Here is a 26,791-nt window from a genome sequence, read left to right as displayed (position 1 = left end):
ACCTCTCCCGCCATGCCACCACGCTGACCATCCATTTAGAGCTGCGGACCTGCTTTATCACAGTCACATGTGCTCGCTATGCACCTGTTTGGTCCTGAACTCTTTTTGCCAAGACCACCCGTAATAATTCCATAGTGGAGTAGTTTAGGGGGACCTCTATTTGCTTTAAGGGAATACCCAGTAGGAACCTGAGCAGCCTGTTTATTATATGTTTAACATTGAGGATGTGGTAAATTTTGATGCCGCAAAGTTTCATACAAAGACCCTCACAGGCAAGCTGGGATATAAAGACATTGGCTTACGGGTGCTGTGGGTGCAGCTAGGCTGGAGGAAATGTCTGAGAATGAAGAAGACACTTCAGAACTTTGCAGAAATTTGGTTGACAGCACTGTTGAGCTTTGTTGGGCTGAATGGCTGGTTCATCTCCATTTTTTCTGAAATTCAGGTTGAACAAAAGGCTCCATGGGGTAGCTACGATAAAGTCATTTATATGGACACCCCCGGGGTAGGTTGGGCTGCTGCTTCACAAATCCAGCATGCATAATTCATATTCCTGGACATGGACCCCATCTGCATGGATTTAGCACGTTCTCCCATGTTTCTTCCTGTCTTATTATATGGTTGTGAGACAGGGATGCTATCCAGTGACCTGAGATGAAGACTGGACTCCTTCATGTGTGTCTCTTCAGAGAATTATGAGTGTTGCTTGTTTGACTTTGTGTTGCTCATGGAGTCCCAAATGAGGCACATGACCTGCACTGTGAGGGAGCCTCGGTTATGGCACTACGGCCATGTGGCGCGATTCCCCGAGGGTGATCTGACTTGCAGGACCCTTTATTGTTGAGGACCTAAATGACTGGACCATGCCAAGGGGATAATAATAATAATAACAATAATAATACATTTTATTTATATAGCGCCTTTCCCATGCTCAAGGCACTTACAGAATATAAGAAAGAACGGCAGGGTATACAGTATATAGCATAGTACAAACCAAATAAATAAATAAAGAAGATTAAGACAGTAAATTCAGAGAAAGCCTAACAGACATCATAACTGATGGTCTAGCACACACATACAGGTTACATGAGCATCTTGACATTGAGGTAAACTGAGAAAAGGGGAATGAAGTCAAGTAGAGCTACTCATAGGGATACTCATGTAACACCTGGATGCTGATAGATGGTCATTTCCAGATGGTGGTACTGGACTGCGTGTATGCCTGGAGGGTTGCCAATCAGGATCCTGAGGTGCTTCATCATGTGGTGGGTGTAGCAACATGCTGTACCAGTGCATGCCCCCCAACCTGATCTGACCTGACTGTGTTTGCATGGTCTTTTCCTCCGGGTACTCAAGGTTTCCTTCAGACACGTAGATTTCCTTAGTTGTCCCCTTTGCGTCAGAGTGGACCCTTTGCTGCACTAGAGGCCTGACTTCCTTAATTGCTTCCCTCCTATGCTGCCAGGATCGGCTCAACCCCACGATGAATTGTGTTTAATGAAATTGATAATGAGATGAGATGGATGTGTGTGTGTGTTTGGCTGTGTGTTCACCCTGTGATGAACTGGCACCCTGTCCAGGGATTATTCCTGCCTTGTGCCCTATGCCAGCTTCCCCGTGATTATCCCAGTATTAAGCGGGTTTAGAAGATTGATGGATGAACCCCCTCCTGTGGCAGAGAAGGCCATTGCTGTCCACTCATGTGCATTATCATATCTGCAATGGGAGTTTCTTCTAGCACTTGCAGCAATGTCGGCTCCTTGCACACCGTGAAGCATATCATGCCCTGCGTGCCCATCCGGCCATTAGGCTCTCTTGTAATGCTTCTTGCTTTTCCTTTTTCTGACAGACTAGCCAAGGAGAGTGCCTCCTTCCCAAACAGGAGCAGAACTGTGAAGTCCAGGACCCTTTCGACTCCCTCACCGATGTTGTGTTCTTCTTCTCTAAGACCAACAAAAGGCTCCTGGTAAATTTAGCTTTGCATTGCGTGCAGCTTTGGGCTTCTTGGCTCTCCCGGTCACATTTTAAGATTGAAACTGATGTTGCTGTTTTTTTTTTTTTTGTTCCCAATCAAGTATTGCATGCATGAGGACACCACATGTTTGAACGTCACCTGCAACTTGGGATCGATGGAGAGCGGAGCAGTAGCCACGATACACCTCATCCTTGAGCTCAACCCAATTGTGCTAGCCATAGTAAGTGGGGCTTCGTCAGATTCCATACTGACAGAATAGCACATGTGGTGGAGGAGGCAGGGGTCCGAGAATGTTGACAAAGTCAATGGGGTAATGGCATTAGTAGGGAACATGAAGGGATCAGAGGCACAGAGAATATGTCAGTCACCATGGAGGATCTGTAGGGTGACAGCTTCTCTGTACAAAATGGGGGTCCATTAGGGGGAAGTACGTTGACCATATTTAGTAAAAGACCACTGCAGAGTTGCAGCTATCCATTACTAAAAGGGGAACCACTAGGGGGCAGTAGGGGCACTGCATTTAAATAAGGATCACTGCTCTACTCCAGCTCTCCATTACTAAACAAGACACCACTGGGAGGCGGTAGGAGGACCGTATTTAATAAATGACCACTGCAAAACTGTAGCTCTAGATTACTATATGAGGGGACTCTCTTCGGGGCTGTTGGTACACCTAATTCAGTTAAAGACCATAGGGCAACAGTGGTGCTTTTATTTAATGTACAACTAATAGGAAACAAGAAGTCCACCGTATTTCACCAAGGGCCCCTGCACATTCACAGCTCTCCTTATAAAACTGGGGGGTAATAGGTGCACCCCAATTTATTAAAATACCATTGCACAGTTGCAGCTCTCCATTACTTAATGAGAGGTCGCTAGGGGGCACTAGATGTGCCACATATAATGAAGGATCACTGCATAGCTATAGCTTCCTCATACAAAATGAGGGGCCACTAGGGGGCAGTAGGCGTATTATATTTACTAAAAGACCACTGCCATATCCAGCTCTTCATTACTAAATGACAGGCCACTGGGGGGCACTAGGTGCACCTTATCCAAATAAGGACCACTGCTCAGTTGCTACTTTACATTACTAAATTAGGGGCTACTAGGGTGTCATTAGGTACACCTAATTGAATTAAAGACCGTAGGACAACAGTTAGGCTTTTATTTAATGTGTGACCAATAGGAAACAAGAGGGGTCATTAGGGAGAAGTAAGTGGATCATATTTAATAAGGAACAGTTGCATCTCTCCATTTACTAAATGTGGGGGTCACTAGAGGGCAGTAGGTGCGCCTTATCCAAAATAAGATTCCTGCTGGTTTGCAGTTCTCTGTTACTAAATGAGGCACCACTAGGGGGCAGTAGGTGTAGTTCAACAACTGAGGACTACGGGACAACACCTCTTTAGTGTAAAACTAATAGGAAACAGTAGATTTACCATTTTTAATTAAAGACCTCCGTACAGTTACCAAATGAGGGGCCTTGGGGAGGGGCAGAAGGTACACCTTATTTAAATAAAGAACCTTGGAGCAACACCTGTGCATTATCTCTTTAGGCAACGCCAGGGGTTATAAGGTGCAACAGAACAACTAAGAGCAGACGATGTGTCTTATGAAATGAATGACCAGAAGAGGGCAGTAGGTGCACCTTACTTTATAAAGACCACTGGATAGTTTCAGCTGTCCGTTCCTAAAAGAAAGGCTACTTAAAAGGCAGAAGGTGCATGTTGTAAAATTAAGGACTACCGGGAGAACAGGTATATATTTGTCCACTGATTGACCAATAGAGGGCAGTAGATGTCCCATATTAATCAAGGATAACTGTGAAGAGCAAATGCATAGTGATGGACCAGTGGCATGGAGCAAGTGGACCGTCACTTAATTAAGGACCACTGGACATTTCCACATAAGGGTCCACAAAAGTGCAGCAGGTGAACTTTTAAGGGGCCCCTCAGACTAGCAGGTTCACCTCTTAACTATGGACCAATGCACAACTTCACTTTACCAAATGAAGGACCGCCAGGGGGCTGTAGGTGCACCTTACTTAATTAAAGATCACTGGATCGCCCCACAAGTGAACTTTTGAGGAATCACGGGGTAGTAGGTTCACATTTTTTAATTAAGGACAACGGCTCTGCATTACTAAATAAAGGACATCTAAGGGCTGTAGGTGCACCTTAATTCATTAAGGACCCCTGCATAGCTGCAGCTGCCAAAAACTGATAAGGGAGCTACTAAAGGGTAGCACCTGGGCCCCATTCATTTAAGGACCACTGGGGTATCAGCTATGTCTTTATCTAGTGAGGAAGTGATAGGACGCAATTGGTACACCTCATTCAATTGAAGACCACTGCACGGCTACGTCTGCCCCTTCACAGATGAAGGATGATACCGGGAGGCGTAGAAGGTGTACCTTATTTAAGAAATTTGTTCGGGCCAACAGCCATGCTTCATCTATTCAGACACCACTAGAGGTGAGCAGCAGTAGAGTAACAGATGTGCCTTATCTATTGAAGGACCAGGAGGGGGCAGTATATACACCTGACTTAATTAAGTATCCCTGAATGACAGCATCCACAAAGAGGGGCTTCTGGGGGAGCAGAAGTTGTATGCTATTGAACTGATGACCTCTGGAGCAACAGATATGCAGTTGTCCAGTAACTGGCCACTAGAGGGCAGTAGGAGGACCATATTAGTTAAGGACTGTTGTAAGCTGCGGGTGGGCCTTACCTCACAAAGGTTCACAAAGGGCTCAATGGGCGCACTATGTCTAAGGACAACTGGAGACAGCAGCTGTGCCTTACTTAATGGAGAAATGCAAGGGGGCAGTAGGAGCACTTTACCAAACAAGGGAGAAATTGATGGCAGACTGTGCACCTTATTTATGAAAGCATCACTAGGGGGAGATCCATTCATACTCTGAACCCACTTATTCCATAACAAGGTCTGGGGTGCACAAGCAACATGTGTGCTGTCTAAAAGTGCAACACAAAAAAGCAGAATTTTTATTTCTGCCTTAACAAATGGGACCACTAGGGGGAGCTTGTAAGCAGCCAAATGACCACACTGAAATGCCACAAATGCAGCAACAAAGGGGTCATTGTAAGAGACAACATGTTTTCATGGAGGCACAAGGGCACAGAACTACAAACAAAAGGTGAGAACAACGAACATTAAGCTAGCCGAGAGAGGCCTGGGATCTGCCTGCTCTCCACCTTCTCCTTCCTCTTCCTCTCCACTACAATGTCACCATGTCCTCCTCCACCTCTTTGTTAGGTGAGCCTACACTTCACTCCCGTCTCCAAGCCCACCTGGCTGATATTTCAGAAGTCCATTTAATGACAGATGTCGACAGAGTTCTGGAGCTGCTGCCATAAAGGGCCAGGAGTCGCCTGCAACTGGCTACTGGAGGACTGACCACTAGCTTGAGGATGTCCTTGAGCAGCCTGCAATGTCCTCCCACCCCTGAAAGGACCCCTGGAATCCCATGTTTCCGAACAACTTTTAGACAGTTCCTTGTCTTTCAAGTTCAGCAGTGGTCCATACCGACTCCCAGATATCTCTTTATTGTCCTTTCTATGCCAACTCAAAGGTGGCTCCTTGGCATTCTGACCATGCCTACTTCTAAAAGGTTCCTTGGTGTATCATCCAGGTAGTGGTCCATATCAACCTCTAAATGGTTCCTTGGTGTCCCATCAGAGTATTGTTTCAAACAAACTCCTGGGTGCTCCTTGGCATCCCATCTGGACGGTGGTCTACGCCAACCCCTACACATCTCCTTGGCATCTTGTACAGGCACTAGTTGATACCGAATCTCTGGTGTCTCTTAGGCCTCCTGCCCAGACAATGGTCCATACCCTCTCCCAGATGTCTCTTTATTGCCCTTTCTATGCTAACTCCTAGGAGGCTCCTTGGCATCCTGACCATGCCCACTTCCAAAGAGTTCCTTGGTGTCCCATCCAGTCCATTTCAACTTCTAGATGGCTCCTTGGCGTCCCATCAAGGTACTGCATCTCATCTGGGCAGCGTTCTGTGCCAACTCCAGTGACTGTTTGGCATCCTGTTCCAGGGCAGCTCCCACATGGCTCCATGGCCATAGGACCTCCTGAATGGGTGGAGGTCTGCGTCTTCACCTTTCTGTCCTTTACACAATGCATATCCCAAGAGTTATCAAACAAAGATGTTTCTGTGCCAGATTCCGACCTCGCTGCTCCTAAACCTTTTCTTTTTCTTGATTTTGTCATTAATAGGCTCGGAATTCTATTGTACAAATCATGACAACTTCCAGAGCGTTTCCAGAGCCAGACCCTTACGTGGTTCATGTCCAGAGAGATCACCTTGCACAGGTAAGACAAGAGAGGCTGAATGCAAGTGTTGGGGTCCTTGACCTTGTCATGTTGTGTTGCATGTTAAGGTGAGAATAGAGTAAGCAAAAATTCCATTGGACAAGTAAAAGTGCGAGACGAGTCCATGGCACGAGTGGCTGATAACTTGGACAGTGCCCACTGTCTTGTGCTCCCTCACCTTCTGGACTGTTAAATGCAACTGACCATCCCACAGCACAGTCATTTGTGTTGTCTATTTGGTGTGTGTTACCTGCGACCAGATGGGGGCACTCTAGAGCAATGTGCTCTGATCTTCTAATGAAGAATCACTTTAAGCACCAAATGGAATCAAAGTCCAGATCTCAAAGTGTGCAAATCCCCTTAACACTAGAAACCCTGAAGCCTACGTAAAAACTCAGAATGCCAGGCCATCTTAAATTCCCTCGCACCTCCTCATCAGGGTCTTTTGTTTTACAAACGTGTCGATCAGCACAAGCAGCAGGAAGCCTGCTATCCCATCTGAAGACAAAGCTGAAGTCCGTCATAAATTTCTCAGAGCTCAAGTCTGTTTGTCGTGGTGTGAGGTGCCTGGAGTTGTAGAAGGTAAATAATATCTCGTTATTTGGAATACATACATTTCATGGGTGTCTGTAACGATCTGAGTAAGTGTAGGATGACAGGAAATGTGAGGCAAGAAATGCTGAACACATAACTAAACACGGGGGCACAGGTGGAAACTTGTTAAGGGTAAATTTCACACAAACATTAGGAAGTTTTTCCTTACACAAAGAACGAATGACACTTGGAATAAGCGACCAAGTAGTGTGGTAGACAGTAAGACTTTAGGGACTTTCAAAACTCGACTTGATGGTTTTTTGGAAGAAATAAGTGGATAGGACTGACTGGTGAGCTTTGTTGGGTTGAATGGCCTGTTCTTGTCTCGAGTGTTCTAGTGTTCTAATGTTCTATCTCCAGGCATCTCACCACCCAGACAAACAGACTTGAGGTGGGAGAACTTTGTGTACGACTAAAGCTCCGTCAGTGGGGTTGTGGGACAGCAGGCTGCACGCCGCTTGTGCCAATCGATTGCAAAACAAAAGACGCTGATGAGGAGGTGCGAGGGAATTTAAAGTGGCCTGGGATTACGAGTTTTTTCGTAGGCTTCAGGGATTTCTAGTGTTAAATGAAAAGTCTGCAGTGTGCATTGGAATCACATTGGTTTGATTTGTGATTTTTAAACTGCTTTGCCCCAAACATTATGGATGGCGCTGCGTTTATTCTTGAAGAGCACTGCACTCTTTTCACTTTGAACCCAGGACTGTTGGAGTAAAAGCACTAAGCTCTGTTTGCCCCTTCCTCTTGCCTGTTTGTGTCCTCGTTGCCCAGACTCATCCCGGTACAGGACTATCGATGGTCCTGGGCTCGCTCAAGAGGATCAAGGCAGCTGCAGCTAACATGGACCGCCACCGTGGTTTATGATGGCACTTTGTATACTTTTTATGGGTTTTCTGCACAGTGTACCGTACACCCACATGCCCAGCCGCCATTTGCCCCTTCCTGTCCCACGATGCCCCTAGTTACTCTTCTCTGCACAGCTTCAAGTGCTGCTATGTCTTTGTTGTAGAGTGGTGACCAGAAACTTCGTCCCAACTTGCTGAGCCTAAAAAGCCCATGTCTCCAGGAGGTGGCCGCAAAGAATCACTTCCCAAGATTTGATTTATGAGACACCTGCTGTGGATGGTGCTGGGCGGGCGCCTGGCCTTTCTAATGAGCAGCATGTTGGTGGTACCATCATCTCATCTCACACAGCTCCTTGTCACCCATGCTTTAGGTTCTTGTCGAAGCTCATCATGACGGGATTCCAAAGGAGAGAGTGAGGATCTTCCTTCTGCTGAGCGGTCTGGTCATGGGCTTCCTACTGCTGTTCATGCTGATCTACACTCTGTGGAAGGTGAGTGGACTGGGAGAGAAAATCATAATTAATGTGAACAGTCATAGAATATAAAAAAATTCAAATTGCGCTGTAACCGCAATGGATAGAAGCTGACGCAATTCAACACGTTCATGATGGCTTATGTGTAGTTGGAACACGCACTACTGCTCAGCATTCTGCCGTTAGCTCACATGAATATGGACAAACAGCCATTGTTGAACAACACGCCATCATGAGATTTGTTTTTGGCCAGAGGGAGTGAAGCCTGCTGGAATTCACCAAAGGATTGTTGGCTCCGTATGGAAGTGGAAACCGTAACTCGCTGAAAAGTTTGTGAACGGCTAGAAAGGTTTAAAGAACACGTGGAACTGACGAAACTCGATCTGATCGACCGTGAACATCACGCACACAAGCCCACGTCCACATGGCAAGTGTCTTCATCGGAGAAAGACCAACAGATTACATCGTCCTCTGTTGCTGTTTCAGCTATGGATCTGCACGAGCCACCGGAGCGCTGTGCTGTGCGTCCTTTGTGAACGAGTTGTATTGCATCAGCTTCTGTCCATTTTGGGTTTCAAGGATTTTTATTTGCCCTCGTATTTCATGGGGTTTCAAACCCAAAATACACCCCCCCCCCCCACCAAAGCACAGCCCCCTGGCTAAGCCAATGGAAGAGACTCTATGTTAAGATTTTATTGCTACTTTCATTTTTTAGCATTACTTTACTTTTCTTGCTGACATTTAGAGGATAAGAACATAAGAAGTTTCACAGATGAGAGGATCTGTTCAAAACTTTTCTAAAATATGGCAAGACAGATTAGAATAAGCTTCTATTTCAGGGAAAAGGATACCCCTCTTTTCTTGCTCCTTTTATGGAGTCGTTTCGATGGCTCCTCTCTCTTGTCTTGGGTGGGGTTCGAATTTTGCTTTGATTTGTTAAATTTGACTCGACCGTATGGAATGTTATCTGTTGCTACTTAAAATCAATCTCTCTATTATAAAAGAAAATCTTGAGACAAGACTTCGGCCATGAGATTTTTTCAAGTCCCGCCCTCCTGTCCACCATTTCCAATTCACGGCCCACGCCCGCGGTCCTCTCACCTCTCATTGGTATGAATCCTTTTGACAGACGCAGTTCCTGCGCGCTTAGTTCTTATACATTTTTACGCTTTCCTCACTTTAAGTTCCCAATAAAAGAAGACGTATTATCTCCAAATCTTATTGAAGAATTTCATCCCGAAGGGTTGTCAACAGAAAAATTTAGTACACGGGCAATCCTAGCACAGAGAAACAAGGAAGTGAAACAAATTAAAGTGAAAATTGTCGATCAGTGACATGGCAAATTGGTTAAATGCGTATCAATAGACTCTACTGAAACAGTTAGTGGTGATGGTGCGGAAGATGAAAACATCAACTTAAAATATCACAAATAATATCTACAACCGTTAACACCGTCCGGTCTTCCACCGGCCATATTACTGTTGAAAGAAGGATGTATCGTAATTTTACTGCGTGATTTATGTCTGAGTGATGGGCTATGCAGTAGGACAAGATTAGTTGTATTGAAAATTGGTCGAACATTCTGACATGTAAAATTTTAACCAGCGGCAAAAATGTTAATGTAGTACATCTTAACATCAGACACCAAAGGAAATCTTGATATGCCATTCGTATTAAAACGTTTACCATTTCCTGTTAGAATAGCTTTTGCAAAGACAATTAACAAATCACAGGGGCAAACATTTAAAAAGTCGGTTTATTAGAGAGAAAGGAACGAAATTCACTCACAGGCAGTTATACATTGCATTGTCATAATGTAAGTCCAAACACAGAAACAAAATTCAATGCGATATTGACGAAAAGTTAATTCTAAATATTGTTTTTACTGATGTTTTACAGGAAATGTATAAGTTTAAAAAGTATTTGCATGTTAATTTCAAAGCTAAACAGAGTGAAAACGTATAATGCAAAAGAATACCTCTAATGTAACATGAAACATAATTTTCTTTTAATTTATGTTTTACTATTTTTTACTACGGTTAATTACTCACTGTAATGTAAAGTAGTTCTATTATGCATATGTGACAATTCCAATGAAAATAACAATCTGTTTAAATTGTACATCTGCTTTCCCATACGCAAGCGGCAGATCCGTGAAGTGGCTAGCACGTGGCACCCGCTCGAGGGTTGGCAAGCGAAGCGAGCAGGGGACAGAGCCCCCTAGTAAAAATAAAAAAAGAAATTTCACTAACGAGAGGAGACCATGCAGTTCTTCAGTTGCTTGTTTTATTATCAGCTGTCCCAATGTCTCCTCCAGATTCTTCTTAAAGGTTGTTGAGGTTTCTGCTTTAACCTGGTCACCCTTCTCTGCACAGCTTCAAGTGCTGCTATGTCATTGGTGTCCCAAAGCTTTAGAAATGGTTTTATAACCTTTACCAGACTGATAGATCTCAATTACTTCTGTTCTCATTTGTTCCTGAATTTCTTTGGATCTTGGCATGATGTCTAGCTTTTGAGGTGCTTTTGGTCTACTTCTCTGTGTCAGGCAGCTCCTATTTAAGTGATTTCTTGATTGAAAAGGTGTGGCAGTAATCAGGAAATTGAACTCAGGTGTGATACACCACAGTTAGGTTATTTTTGAACAAGGGGGCAATTACTTTTTCACACAGGGCCATGTAGGTTTGGATTTTTTTTTTCTCCCTAAATAATAAAAACCATTATTTAAAAACTGCATTTTGTGTTTACTTGTGTTATATTTGACTAATGGTTAAATGTGTTTGATGATCAGAAACATTTTGTGTGACAAACATGCAAAAGAATAAGAAATCAGGAAGGGGGCAAATAGTTTTTCACGCCACTGTAGATTTTAAATGAATATCAGATCTTAATTGCTGTGGGCTGGCCCCCTGCCCCAGGTTTGTTCCCTGCCTTGCGCCCTGTGTTGGCTGGGATTGACTCCAGCAGACCCCCGTGACATAGCAGCACATGAAGCTGTGCAGAGGAGAACACCCAGGTGCATCCTGGGACATACTCTAACAGGCTCACAGAATTAAATCTGAGAAACTGCGTGGGGACCTCATTCAGTATTTAAAATCCTCAAAAGCGTCAATAAAGGAGATTTGGCCAAATTCTCTCAGCTTAAGGAGGGAATCAGGTAGTCAAGGACGTCAGTGGACATTAAGGGGAAGTGCATGTAGGACTGAGGCCGGGAAGCTCTTTGCAGAGCTGACCAACCAAGTCCATCTTGGGACTTGAGGACATGTCCTACTGTGACAGATTCAGAGAATTAAATCTGTTCAGTCTGAACAGAGGAGATTGTGTGGGGATCTCATTCAGGTCTTTAAAATCCTTGCAGGCTTTGATAAAGGAGAGCCAACAACATTCTTTCAGTTTAAAGAGTGAATCAGGTAGTCGAGGACATCAGTGAACATTAAGGGGAAGAGCATGTAGGACTAAGCCCAGGAAGCACTGCATAGGGCAGAGCAACCAAGTGCATCATGGGATTTGAGGACGTGTCATACTGTGACTGACTCACAGTATTAAATCTGTTCAGTCTGAGCTGAGGAGACTGCGTGGGGACCTCATTCAAGTATTTTAAATCCTCAAAAGCGTTGATAAAGGAGATCTGGCCAAATTCTCTCAGCTTAAGGAGTGAATCAGGTAGTCAACGACACCTAGTGGACATTAAGGGGAAGTGCATGTAGGACTGAGGCCAGGAACCTCTTCTTTACATAAAGAGTTGTGGGACTCTGCAACAAAGTACTGAGTCATGGAGTTAAAGTAGAAACCTCAACAGCCTTTAAGAAGGATCTGGAAGATCCTTAGCGATTAGCTAAACAAATGGGCTTAACGGACTGAATGGTCCCCGCTCGTCTGTCAAATTCTTATGTGCTTCTGGAAAATGGTCTTGTGAACAAGCTTTTAAATTGAAGACCTCCATCAACGCTGTATCACGTGGTCCTCCATGGGAGTTAACGCCAGTAAGCAATATTGTGGCAGAGAAGTCACAACCGAGCAGTCCAACACTGTATCGCCGCAACATCGCACTGATCACTGTAACCTTGTGAAAAATGCTTTGAAGAATTCCCCAAATTAGCATGGAATCAGCGGACCCTGTCTGTCAGGCACTTCGCCGTGCTGTTCCTGTCAGCTGAGGACAATCAAGTTTATGTTGGCAGAGCTGTGGCTCTGAGGCTAAGCATCTGCTCCGGTATTCAGAAGGTTGCCGGTTCAAATCCCCGTTGCTGCCAAAGAGGGTCCTACTCTGCCCTTATTGCCTACAATTGCTCCAGGGGCGTTCGCTGTACATTGGCTGACCCCAAGCGGTATGCGAAAAGTAACAAATTCCTAATACAAGAAATTATATAAGGCGAAATAAAGAACAAAATAAATAATGACAAAAATGTGAAGAAGAGCCGAGTCCTTCTGAAATACCAACGTTGTACTTCTGATTGCGTGGCCTTCATAAAGGCCATCACAGTCGGGCTGTGTTGGTCGTCACCTCCAAGGGCTTTTGCCACCAGGCTCTTCCAGTCGTCACCAGTTCTCAGTGTTCTTCCGTCTTTTATTTGCAGGTCGGATTCTTCAAGAGAAGTTTCAAGAAGCAGGAGGAGCAGCAGCAGCTTCGACGGGAGAGCTGGGACTACGTGACAAAATCGAAAGATGTCTACTGAGAAGGTGGACAAACCAGCGGACCGCCCCCCTGTGGAGCTGCTTTGAGTGACACAAACTGTGCAGACTGGCGCCCGCAGGATTTTCTCTTTTTTTTTTTAATTATTTTTAAATTTGCACTTTATGCTGTATTAGCGAAGGGGCATCGGGATGTTCTGCTAACAGACTGTTAACACAATTTTGAAATTTTCCTGCAAAATTGGAATAAGATGAAGAAGAAGAGGATGAAGAGTTCTTAGTTATTATTTTTCTAGAGTTTTCTAAAATTAAAGGCACTGACTTTTTTTTTTGGTCACTTTTCATGGGCGTCACTGGTGGATTATTTGCCAATGCTGGCAATATCTGTCCACCTTTAAATGGCTGGCCTTCATTATGGAATGGTTTGTGCTGAACTGCGCATGTTGGTTTGAGGCTGGCACGTCGTGCCCGGTGGCATTTTGTGCGTTAGGCGCCCAAATAGAAGTCATCAGCATCCTAATTTATTAAAATGTTTAGACTTCTTAACAGTGGCGTTTCATCCCCAATGGGTGTCGTCCCACCAGTTTTTGCCAGCAAAAAATAAAAATCATTAAAACGACTTGAAAGGGAATACTGAACATTTTATCAAATAAATGTATTTGGATTATTTTAAATTACGTTCAATGATCTGTTTGTCTAAAATGTTTTTTTTGAAAAAAGAATCCAGATGTGTACATTGCTGACACGGTCACTTTTAGGATGTGGAGGCAAAATGGCAGATGCCTCCTAAAAGAAGCTGGGGAGCAGGCCAGAATCCCACCTGCTGTACCCAGAGGAGCCTCACCTGACCTAGGCCTGGCACTCAAGGCTACTTGCTGGCTTCAACGGGAGCAGGCCCAAAAATGGGCAGCTGGCAAAAACAAGTCTTAACAGTCTCAAAAAAACAGCAAAAGTCCCCACAAGAGGAAGGATAACTATAAACCTTTGGCTCGATTTTAAGGGTCAAGGTGAGAATCTTTCTAAATAAATGAAATGAAAACTCGAAAATACAAGCAAAGGCTCAAAAGAGCAAAACGTAGCACAGAGGAAGTCCACAGCAAGGTAATCAAACCTTAAAACAGTTGACGGCTTTGAGGGTTTGAATCTGAAAAATGTGGTCGCCTCTCGTACAACCTAAGAAGAACTGTGAGAGACGCTAAAGGGCGGCAAGGGAAAAAATGTCAAGAGAGAAGCCCCGATCCCGGGTGCCTGTAGTGGCAAGGCCTGCGGACCTTAAAGCCTATAACGCCTAACGGTGAGTGCTGACACCCCACTGATAGACGAGCTTAACAATTTCTATGCATACTTCAATGTGAATGCCACCAGTGCCAGCCAGCTTGGCGGTACAACACATCTTATCTTATCGCAACATTAGGTCTGTTAATTCTGATTTCTTTGCTGTTTCCCTTCTTTCCTTTCTCCTGACAGCATTGTTTCCCTTTATAACAACTTTTTTTCCCAACTGCTAGATAACTTTGCTCCTTTAAGGACTCGGCACGCTTCAGCCACGCGATCTTGTCCCTGGTACGCCCAGGAGCTCAGAGCTATGAAAGCCACTAGCCGGCGTCTCGGGTGGCTTTATAAGAAGACAGCTTTACACTGAGCACATACTTCAAGATAGGGATGTCCTTATCACGGCTCACTCTGACTATTATTCCTCTCTCATAAAATGTAGGCCTTGAACTCTTTCTAGGACTGTTAATAAACTCCTCCAGTGCCCTCCTCTAGCATACAACTGAACAGTGCCAGGCTTTCTTACATTTCACTGATACCAAAACTGTCCCCTCCACACCTCAATCACTCACTCATTCTAAACTGCCATCTCCATCATCAAGACTCACTTGTTTCTCGCCTGTTGACTCTCTCTTGCCATCTCTGAACTTATATTAATAAGTCTCATTCCTCCTGCTGTCTGCTTGATCCTGTCCCCCACTTCTCTGCTCACCCATAATTTGTATTCCTGTTGCCTCCTTGGTTTATGCTGGTTTCATTTCTGGTTCTGTCCCTACTGCCCTCAAAACTGCTGCAGTGACCCCAATCCTTAAAATACCTGACTTGGATCCCCCTTCTCTCTTCAGTTACAGGCCTCTCTCTAATCTCTAAGGTGATGGGACTTGTGGTCGCTACACAACTCCATGCTTTTCTTCTAGACCGGGGTGCCCAACACCAGTCCTGGTGGGCCGCAGTGGCTGCAGGTTTTCATTCTAACCCTTTTCTTAATTAGTGACTTGTTTTTGCTGCTAATTCATTTTATTTGACTTGCTGTTGAATTGTTTCTTTTTCCTTAATTAGCAGCCACACAATAATGAGATACAAAATGAGTCAAAACAGGGCCAGCAAACTGTGACGATCATACAATATCTGAAAATATATATAAATGATTTAGATAGGAATATAAGTAACAAGCTGGTTAAGTTTGCAGATGATACCAAGATAGGTGGATTAGCAGATAATTTGGAATCCGTTATATCATCACAGAAGGACTTGGATAGCATACAGGCTTGGGCAGATTTGTGGCAGATGAAATTTAATGTCAGTAAATGTAAAGAATTACACATAGGAAGTAAAAATATTAGGTTTGAATACACAATGGGCGGTCGAAAAATCGAGAGTCCACCTTATGAGAAGGATTTAGGAGTCATAGTGGACTCCGAGCTATCAACTTCCAAACAGTGTTCAGAAGCCATTAAGAAGGCTAACAGAATGTTAGGTTATATAGCGCCTTGATCTGTGGAGTACAAGTCCAAGGAGGTTATGCTCAACCTTTATAATGCACTGGTGAGGCCTCATCTTGAGTACTGTGTGCAGTTTTGGTCTCCAGGCTACAAAAAGGACATAGCAGCACTAGAAAAGGTCCAGAGAAGAGCGACGAGGCTGATTCCAGGTCTACAGGGGTTGAATTATGAGGAAAGATTAAAAGAGCTGAGCCTTTACAGTTTAAGCAAAAGAAGATTAAGAGGTGACATGATTGAAGTGTTTAAAATTATGAAGGGAATTAGTCCTGTGGATCGAGACTGTTATTTTAAAATGAGCTCATCAAGAACACGGGGACACAGTTGGAAACTTGTTAAGGGTAAATTTCGCACAAACATTATTAAGTTTTTCTTTACACAAAGAACGATAGACACTTGGAATAAGCTACCAAGTAGTGTGGTAGACAGTAAGACGTTAGGGACTTTCAAAACTCGACTTGATGTTTTCTTGGAGGAAGCAAGTGGATAGGACTGGCGAGCTTTGTTGGGCTGAATGGCCTGTTCTCGTCTAGATTGTTCTAATTCTAATTCTAATTCTAATAAAGAAAGGTGAAGGTCTCAGGAATGCTGATCTGCTCTTAGGAAAGAGAAAATCCATAATTTCGGAAATGTCTGCTATTGCACAATGAGAGCAGCAACAAGCCATGGAATTAAAGAACGGGTTTAATTAACAACGAGACTCGACTTCTAATTAAGCAACGGGTTGGAGTGAAATTGGCTGGAATTTGAGTCACTGACTGAGTTGGTCTTCTGTTGGCTCATTCACCTCACATTTTATTTCTGTTTAGGTGCCATTTAAGGAAAGAATTGAACCAATTCAGAGGAACAAATCTTAAAAACAAGACAATTAAAATGAATTCAAAAGAAGTTAATTAGCAGCAAAAACAGATCACTGATTAAGAAAAGGGTTTGAATGAAAACTTGCAGCCACTGCGGCCCTCCAGGACTGGAGTTGGACCATATACTTTTCAGCCTGTCTTTTGTACACAGCGCAGCACTGAGGCGGCTCTACTCAGAGTAGTTAATGATCTTCTCCGCTCTGCAGATTGTTGTTCACTTCATATTCTCCTCCATCTTGACTTGAGTGCAGCATTTGAAGCTGCTAACCATGAAGTCCTCCTGTCACGTCTCTCTGCTGTAGGCATCTCTGGCTTAGCCCTTCAATGGCTCGGCGCACATCAGATCTCTCTAATAGTCAACGGTGTGTCACACTTGGCCGATACAAATCCTCCATGTCACCTGTCTGTCATGTGGTGTCCCTCAGGGTTCAGTCTGTTACTCTTTCTACTTTATTTCCTTCCTTTGGATCAGATTATTTGCAGACATGGCCTTAACTTCCACTGCCATGCACACGATATTCAGTTCTATCTTAGGACAGACTCGCCTCCCAGCACACTCACTGATCTTAAGCTATGGACGGTGTAAGGCTGGGTTTATACTTCACGCGACATGACGCATGCTCCAGCGGACGCTCCTGCTACACAACCGTTTTACTGTTTGTACTTGTGCGCGTACTTTACTTAAATCTGCAGGAATCCACCAGGTGGCAGTGCGAGATATCATCACGGTGAGAGCAGGTTCGGCTTCGCTGTTTTGTGAATTGCCTGGAACAGCCATTAAAGTCCGATGACACCTTGCCGCAGTATCTCTGAAAAGGATGTTTAATGATTAAATCCATCAATCCAGGGACGTGTCCATTCCAGCTAGCACTGGGCACGAGGCAGAAACAATCCCTGGATGGGGTATCAGCTCATTGCAAGCACACACACACATTGCCGTCATATTAGTGTCACCAAATCTACATAACTTTGGAAGGAAACCGGAGCCCAATGTGGAAACCCAGCAGGAAAAACATGTCAACTCCAAGCAGGGAATACCAGTGACGTGACTCCCTGTGAGACAGCAGTGCTACCGCTCTGCCACCGTGTCACCCCCACGTGTGTAATCATTAACAGTATTCATTATTTGAACGAAATTAACGATTTATGTGTAAAATGTAACATACACACTTTAATGCATTCCATCATGTATAAATCTAAAGATTCTAAATGTGCAGAGAGTTGGAATGTCAGACATTTAATTTGTTCTGTGTGCTGATCTATTGCTGCTTGTCGCTGCTGTCAGGTCCAAGAAGCTCGTAGCGATTAAAAACTGGGATGACGTTTACGACGGTCTGCATTAATGATAAAGTAAACTACGAGGTTAAAGTGGACATTTCGAGATTAAAGCCGAAATTTTCACTTTAATCACAAAATACACGTGTTCACCGTGTCCTTTATTTTATTCTCAGTGGCTCAAATACAGCGCTATACATTATGTTGCTATTGTGAAGGTGTAAATAATAAAGACGGTATGTGTCATTACAATCGGGAATATGCGACGCTTGAATACAAAAGTAACATGAATACATTTGTATGTCGGCATTTTGCTTCCCCACATCGAACCATTCATCAAACATCGAAGCGCGTACATCAGTCTCGTAGGATCTGCATAGCAGCTTTCCGTCACATGTGGATAGTAAACAGAGACTGTGGCGTCACGTTCCGACTTTTAGCACACTGCGTCCCCCCAACTGTTTTGCTGGTACTGCAACTTGCGCACGCGTCGTCACGTTAATTTCTGAGGACCTGCTCAGAGGACGCGTGAAATGAACGCTGGGAATGCGTGGCAGCCATGATGCGGGTGCGTACACGCCCTGAGCGTGAAGTATAAACGAGCTGAGGGGACTGGGCGTGCCCAGAGGGGACTGGGCGTGCCCAGAGGGGACTGGGCGTGCCCAGAGGGGACTGGGCGTGCCCAGAGGGGACTGGGCGTGCCCAGAGGGGTCTCTTGGTCTGGAACCCCTACAGATTTTATTTTTTCTCCAGCTTTGGAGTTTTTGTTTTTCTGTCCACCCTGGCCATCGGACCTTACTCTTATTCTATGTTAATTAATGTTGACTTATGTTTATTTTTTATTGTGTCTTCTATTTTTCTATTCATTTTGTAAAGCACTTTGAGCAACATTTTTTTTGTATGAATATGTGCTATAGAAATAAATGTTGATTGATTGATTGATTGAGCTGTAAGAGCCAATCTTAGAGAGTTAAACTCATATTAGTGTTTGCTTAATTTGAATAGAGTATAGATGTCTTCCATAGTCATAGACAATGGCATAGTTTTTTTCCCCCTATAATAATTCTTTGCATTTCTATAGCACTTTTCTCACTGCTCAAAGCACTCAGCGATTGCAGGTTAAGGACCCAACAGAGCAGAGTCCCTATTGGCATTTACTGGATTTGAACCGGCAGCCTTCTGATTGCCAGTGCAGATCCCTAGCCTCAGAGCCACCACTCCGCCTGCTAATTGTTTCAGTTGTTGTGTAGCACACGTCCCAGTAAACAGGGACTTGAAAGACCCATTGTCAACTCAGAAATGGGACAGGCTTACAGTTTTCTGGCCGTCATTTTCAAATGCTTCAGAAACGTTTTTTGAAATGATTTGTAACAATTTGAATTGTAACAAGATTTAAGCTTTGAACAGAACTTTTCTTAACAAGAACTTTTCTTTTTTTCTTTGCTATTTTAATTTTCTTTTATTTGTGTGAACAGTTTCACCTAGAATATTAACTAAAACTTTTAAAAAAACAAAGATATTTGGTCTGTGGAATCGTTTCGGTGCGTCAGGCTTTTGTTGAATCCCATTTTTTAAGATAAAGCTGCTGAACTTTGGTAATTTTGGAAAAAAATGCAGCTACAGCCGGATAATAACTTTCTCAAACTTAATGACAATAAAACTGAAGTGTTACTGGTAGGCAGCGATGTAGCTACTGAATAATAAATGGATAGATACTGTAGATAGATAGATAGATAGATAGATAGATAGATAGATATGAAAGACACTATATGACAGATAGATAGAGTGCATCCGGAAAGTATTCCCAGCTCATCACTTTTTCCACATTTTATTCTGTTACAGCCTTATTCCAAAATGGATTAAATTCATTTTTTTCCTCAGAATTCTACACACAACACCCCATAATGACAACGTGAAAAAACTTTACTTGAGATTTTTGCAAATTTATTAAAAATAAAAATACTGAGAAATCACATGTACATAAGTATTCACAGTCTTTGCCATGAAGCTCCAAATTGAGCTCAGGTGCATCCTGTGTCCCCTGATCATCCTTGAGATGTTTAATTGGAGTCCACCTGTGGTCAATTCAGTTGATGTGACATGACTTGGAAAGGCACACACCTGTCTATAGAAGGTCCCACAGTTGACAGTTCATGTCAGAGCACAAACCAAGCATGAAGTCAAAGGAATTGTCTGGAGACCTCTGACAGGATTGTCTCGAGGCACAAATGTGGGGAAGGTTACAGAAACATTTCTGCTGCTTTGAAGGTCCCAATGAGCACAGTGGCCTCCACCATCCGTAAGTGGAAGGAGTTCGAAACCACCAGGACTCTTCCTAGAGCTGGCCGCCATCTAAACTGAGCGATCGGGGGAGAAGGGCCTTAGTCAGGGAGGTGACCAAGAACCTGATGGTCACTCTGTCAGAGCTCCAGAGGTCCTCTGTGGAGAGAGAAGAACCTTCCAGAAGGACAACCATCTCTGCAGCAATCCACCAATCAGGCCTGTATGGTAGAGTGGTCAGACGGAAGCCACTCCTTAGTAAAAGGCACATGGCAGCCCGCCTGGAGTTTATAAAAGGCACCTGAAGGACTCTCAGACCATGAGAAACAAAATTCTCTGGTCTGATGAGACAAAGATTGAACTCTTTGGTGTGAATGCCAGGCGTCACGTTTGGAGGAAACCAGGCACCGCTCATCACCAGGCCAATACCATCCCTACAGTGAAGCATGGTGGTGGCAGCATCAGGAACTGGGAGACTAGTCAGGATAAAGGGAAAGATGACTGCAGCAATGTACAAAGACATCCTGGATGAAAACCTGCTCCAGAGCGCTCTTGACCTCAGACTGGGGCGACGGTTCATCTTTCAGCAGGACAACGACCCTCAGCACACAGCCAAGACATCAAAGGAGTGGCTTCAGGACAACTCTGTGAATGTCCTTGAGTGGCCCAGACTTGAATCTAATTGAACATCTCTGGAGAGATCTTAAAATGGCTGTGCACCGACGCTTCCCGTCCAACCTGATGGAGCTTGAGAGGTGCTGCAAAGAGGAATGGGCGACACTGGCCAAGGATACAGTAGGTGTGCCAAGCTTGTGGCATCAGATTCAAAAAGACTTGAGGCTGGAATTGCTGCCAAAGGTGCATCGACAAAGTATTGAGCAAAGGCTGGGAATACTTATGGACATGGGATTTCTCAGTTTTTTTATTTTTAATACATTTGCAAAAACCTCAAGTAAACTTTTTTCACGTTGTCATTATGGGGTGTTGTGTGTAGAATTCTGAGGAAAAAATGAATTGAATCCATTTTGGAATAAGGCTGTGACAGAACAAAATGTGGAAAAAGTGATGATGCGCTGTGAATACTTTCCGGATGCTCTGTAAATTGATTTGCTGCGTCTTATCGTTTGTCTCTCTGTTACATTATAATCGATGTGAGCCCCGTCCCCGTCTGGGCACATACAGATGGGCGGATCAGATTCACGTCAATAGGGAGGACCTTCGTGAAGTAGGGTGTCTTGTTGCCGTGATTTCCGAGAGGCGCCATAGAAACGGATGCGGATTTACTGTTCAAAATAAAAAGAGAGTGAAAAGGTGGGAAGAGGAGAAGAAAACAACAGGGTGGCGAGGACAAGACGTGAGGTATCCGAAACCAGGACAGAGAACCGAAGTCCTATACAGTTTGATGGTGACCCCATCAAAGACGTCCCGATATACCGGACTGGACAGGTGAAAGGATCGAGATCTGGGGGTCTTGGTTTGCGAGCAGAATTTGTTGCTTGTAATCGAAAGCCCTCGTATATCAAAGCAAATTTCCCCATAAGAAATAATGGACACTTAGATGATTCGTTCTACAACCCAAAAATATTTCATATAAAAATGAAAAAATCCATCCATTATCCAACCTGCTATACCCTAACTACAGGGTTACGGGGGTCTGCTGGAGCCAATCCCAGCCTACACAGGGCGGAAGGCAGGAAACAAACCCCTGGCAGGGCGCCAGCCCACCGCAGTATTAATACAAAATATAAAGGAAAAATACATAAAACAAATGAACTGCGCCTTACCTTTGAAAAGAATCGTGGTTGGAGTGAGGGAGACGAGAGAGAGGAGGAGGAAGAGGAGGAGGAGGAGGAGGTGGTTTATTGTGTAGGGCGACTTTCACCCTAACTAACGGAATCTGCTGTCTGTTGGCTCACTGGAATCTTTTTCTTTTGTCACGGACAGCCAGGGTCCCATGTCCAGCCAGGACTCTTTATTGAGAGGACTGGGGGAGCGAGCGTGACCGGGGGACGTTAGATGGCAGCCCCTCAAAGGTTGTAGTGGTGCCTTGGACTCCCACAGGGCTTCATGGGTGATGGAGTTGAATACAGCCCTATTGGGGTCCAGGGGTACCACCAGGGGGTGCTGCAGCTGCTGCTGAAACTTGGAGAGCAGCTGGTCCTCCACACCTGGAAATGCTTCCGGAATTAGGTGAACGAGCACCTGGAGCACTCGGGGAGGAGGAGGAGGAGTGGAAGAGGAAGAGAAAGACAAAAGAGAGTAGAGAAGGAAAATATTGGGTTTGTGCTTTTGGACCGTCTGTAGTGGGCTGGCGCCCTGCCCGGGGCTTGTTTCCTGCCTTGCGCCCTGTGTTGGCTTGGATTGGCTCGAGTGGACCCCCGTGACCCTGTGGTTGGGATGTAGCGAGTTGGATAATGGATGGATGGACCGTGTTGTGCCTGTGGGAAACGGGGAAGGCGCTTCCCACGAGGTGAAGAAGATGAACCATTTGTGTTTTCTCAGTGCGCCTCCAGCACAGGGGCGTCGAACTCCAGGCCTGGTGGGCCGCAGTGGCTGAATTTAATCCATTTTGGAATAAGGCTGTGACATAACAAAATGTGGAAAAGTGATGCGCTGGGAATACTTTCAGGATGCACTGTAGATAGATAGATAGATAGATAGATAGATAGATAGATAGATAGAAATGAAAGGCACTGTATAATTAATGAATCGATACTTTATTAATCCCAAGGGGAAATTCACATATTCCAGCAGTAGCATGCTGATAAAGAACAATATTAAATTAAAGAGTGATAACAATGCAGGTATAACAGACTATAACTTTGTATAATGTTAACGTTTACCCCCCCAGGTGGAATTGAAGAGTCGCATAGTGTGGGGTCTCCTCAGTCTGTCAGTGGAGCAGGACGGTGACAGCAGTCTGTGATGAAGCTGCTCCTCTGTCTGGAGATGATCCTGTCCAGTGGATGCAGTGGATTCTCCATGATTGACAGGAGTCTGCTCAGCACCCGTCGCTCTGCCATGGATGTCAAACTGTCCAGCTCCGTGCCTTCAATAGAGCCTGCCTTCCTCACCAGTTTGTCCAGGCGTGAGGCGTCCCTCTTCTTTATGCTGCCTCCCCAGCACACCACCGCATAGAAGAGGGCACTCGCCATAACTGTCTGATAGAACATCTGCAGCATCTTATTGCAGATGTTGAAGGATGCCAGCCCTCTAATGAAGTATAGTCGGCTCTGTCCTCTCTTACACAGAGCATCAGTATTGGCAGTCCAGTCCAGTTTATCATCCAGCTGCACTCCCAGGTATTTATAGGTCTGCACCCTCTGCACAGTCTCCTCTGATGATCACGGGGTCCATGAAGGTCCTGGGCCTCTTAAGTCAACTATATAAGTCAACAATATGCAAAACAGTGAACAAGAAAGGAGTCCATGGCAGGACACCACGAAGGAAGCCACTGCTATCAATAAAGAACATTGCTGAAAGAGCACTTGGACACACCACAATGGGACTGGGAAAATGTTTTGTGGATTGATGAAACCAAAATTGAACTATTTGAGAGGAACAAGCAGAACTTCATTTGGCGTAAAAAGGGCACCGCATATCAACAGCAAAACATCATCCCTACAGTAGTGTATGGTGGTGGAGGGAACATCAGGATTTGGGCCTGCTTTGCTGCATCAGGGCCTGGACAGCTTGCCATCATTGAGGGGAAAATGAATTGCCAAGTTTATCAACAAATTCTCCAGGATGACGTGAGGGTGTCTGTCCGTCCACTTAAGCAGCTCAGAAGAGGCTGGGTGATGCAACAGGACAACGAGCCCAAACATCACAGCAAATGCACAACACGATGGCATCAGAAGACCAAACTCGGCCCAGTCAGAGCTCAGACCTCAAACCTATTGAGTGACTTGAAGAGCGAGAGCCACCCACAGAAGACAACCAGAGAACAGGGAAGAGTTCGGGCAGCTCTGCAGGGAAAAATGGGCTCAAATCCCCCCCCACACGATGTGCAGGTCTGATCTGCAGTTCCAGGAGGCGCCTGGTTGAGGTCACTGCTGTCATTGGGGGGCCAACCAGTTCTTAAATCCCAAGGTTCACTTACTTTCTCCACTGCCACTGTGAACGTTGAATGCGTTTGTAAAATAAAGACATGAAGAAGGAGAGTTTTTTGTGTGTCATTGGCTTGCGCTCACTGTGCAGATCAGGACCTCGGACTCGGATGAAGATCACATCACGTTTTATGACCAATTCATGCAGTAAACCAGATCTTTCCAAAGGGTTCACATATTTTTTATTTTGACTTTACATACTGAAAAGCGACACTGAAATTTGTGGCAGGGCCGTCTTAAATGTGTGGGCACAATGGGCACTGGCCGGGGGCACAGGAGCCCACAATGTTTCCGATGCCTTTGTGTGTTTCTGCTTTGCCTGGCCGGGGGTCTATGATGCTGTTAAGACGGCCCCGAGTGGCGGACCTTCATTCTGCGGCTGTGACGTGGACTTTCTCAAAGGCTGGGAAGTTTAAAGGTAGGCGGTGCGAGTGGCTGTGGGGTCTCATCGTGCGTTTGATGAACGGGGGGTTTATAGGAAAGGGGATCCCCCAAAAAGCCTCTGCTGGGATAAAACAACAGCCTGAAATCTGAGTGTGTCGACTGGTCTCCCAGTTAGCGGTGCACATCTGCGTGCCGCCGGTTCCTTCCAGTTTTGTCGTGGTGATTGTGAGTGGACGGCCTTTCAAAAGTCCTGCCACTAATTCCCCCCACTGGACTGAGATCAGTTCTCTGACTCGGCCCCTCCATTACATTCACGTCGTTATTCATCCAGCAGCCTCAGCACCTGCACTTCAGATGAGGTCACCCACCTGCAGCTAAACACGTTCAGGCCCGGCCAGTACTTGGATGGGAGGCCATCAAGGAAAAGCACGGGGTTACTGCTGGAAGAGGTGCTGGTGAGGCCAGCAGGGGGTGCTTAACCTGTGGTATTTATGAGGACCCCAATGCTCCAGTACAGTGATGCTGTAAAAATGGCGCCATCCTGTGGAGGAGGTGTGAAACCGAAGTCCTGACTCTACAATGCAATTTATTTTTGTGTAGCCCAAAATCACACAAGGAGGGCCGCAATGGGCTTTAACAGACCCTGCCTCTTGAGAGACCCCCAGCTTTGTCTCTTGTGATGGACGGCCGGCAGCTCATCCAGGCCGCTAGATGGAGACTTCCCTGCAGCTTAGAGGTGCCCCGGATTCCCACAGGGCATCAGTGGAGATAGAGTTTGGCTTCACAACCCTGCTGGGTGCCGTGGGTGCCACTGTGTGACGCTGTAGGGAGACGGGGGGGGATTTTTATTTTCCCTACAGCTCGGAAGTACTCCCAAGTCACGGGGATGGAAGAACAGAAGTACTTCCGGGCTAAATAAAAAATACAAGTCTTCATCAGACCCGGAAGTGCTATGGAATCACGTGGACTGAAGGACAGGAGCACTTCCGGGTCAAGGACTATTTAAAGGACTATGGGAAACCCAGCAAGCTGAGCCGGAGTTGGGAGGGAGTGTGACGGAGCTGCTGGGAGAGGAGGAGGAGGAGGAGGAGGATTGATTATTGTCTATCCATCCATCCATTATCTAACCCGCTACATCCTAACTACAGGGTCACGGGGGTCTGCTGGAGCCAATCCCCACCAACACAGGGCGCAAGGCAGGAAACAAACCCCGGGCAGGGCGCCAGCCCACCGCAGGGCATTGATTATTGTATTATTATGAATTATTGTTATTGGTGGATTGTGGCGTGTGTGGTGCTTTTGTGCACTTTAGTTAAGAAATTCAAATTCTTCTTAGTGCTTTTCCAAGTGTGTCCTGAACGTCTGTCTGTTCGGTTTCATGGGGCAACAGCGCCCTCAAGCGTCCACATGTTGACACTCTGTAAGAAGACAAGGAAAAGCTTGCTGTGCCCATTAAGAGCAGGGGGTGTCCCGATGTCCAGGCTACATTGCCCACCACGGCCTGGTCACTCCGGCCCCCCATATCTCTAATTGGCTAACCATCTCTCACCACTTCACCACCTAACATGTGGTGAGCGTTCTGGAGCAGAAATGGCTGCCGTGGCATCACCCAGGTGGATGGTGGTCCCCTTTTTGTCTAAGCAGAGCTCCTTGAGTAATGAGTCAAGCGCTATATGAATGTAAAGATCCATTTTTATTATTGTGTTGTAGCCGTCTAACTCTGGCTTGATGCGTGGCCTTGTGGTCCTGCTGGAGGAAGTCACATGTTCTCTCAAGCCACAGGCTTCCTACGGACTTCACTCGGTTCCCCTCCCATTTTTTTATGTGTCCATTTCACCCCATACCTTCACAGTCCTTCTACCTCATTTACTGCACCTACTTGCAAAAAAATGGATCATTTCATTAGACCAGGGGTCCTCAATCACGGTCCTGGAGGGCCGCAGTGGCTGCAGGTTTTTGCTCCAACCCAGTTGCTTAATAAGAAGCCCTTATTGCTCAAGTAACACTTCTGCTTTACTTTAGTTGTCTCGCTCATTAAGATTTTGAACCCTTAATGCTTATTTCAGTCTTAAACAGCTGTAGTCTTGGTTTTTAATGGCTCCTAATTAGCAGTAAATGCAAATGACAAAAGAGACCAGCATTTCTCCATTTAGCTTGTTTCCATTTACACCCTGTGTGTGTTTATCGTGCACTATTGGGTTTAGTTAAATACCCAAGTGAAGGACTGAGAATTACTCCTCCATTTTA

At 45.1% G+C, this 26,791-nt stretch overlaps 1 protein-coding gene across 1 annotated transcript in view; it reads left to right on the top strand.

Annotated features, from left to right (window-relative positions):
- The window catches only part of itga4 (integrin alpha 4), a 191,297-nt gene extending 177,755 nt beyond the window's left edge, over positions 1 to 13,542 (top strand). Inside the window, exons 24-28 of the mRNA XM_039757752.1 lie at positions 1,850 to 1,966; positions 2,076 to 2,195; positions 6,229 to 6,324; positions 8,135 to 8,254; positions 12,811 to 13,542. Coding sequence (XP_039613686.1) covers positions 1,850 to 1,966; positions 2,076 to 2,195; positions 6,229 to 6,324; positions 8,135 to 8,254; positions 12,811 to 12,909 — 552 coding nt within the window. The 3' untranslated portion in view covers positions 12,910 to 13,542. The remainder of the gene's footprint in view (positions 1 to 1,849; positions 1,967 to 2,075; positions 2,196 to 6,228; positions 6,325 to 8,134; positions 8,255 to 12,810) is intronic.
- The last annotated feature ends 13,249 nt before the right edge of the window (positions 13,543 to 26,791 follow it).

This window comes from Polypterus senegalus, chromosome 6 (genome assembly GCF_016835505.1).
Source record: "Polypterus senegalus isolate Bchr_013 chromosome 6, ASM1683550v1, whole genome shotgun sequence".
In the NCBI taxonomy this organism is placed as follows: Eukaryota; Metazoa; Chordata; class Cladistia; order Polypteriformes; family Polypteridae; genus Polypterus; species Polypterus senegalus.
The sequence above is the reverse complement of the archived record's forward strand: the minus strand, read 5'-3'. Positions and strand labels throughout refer to the sequence as shown.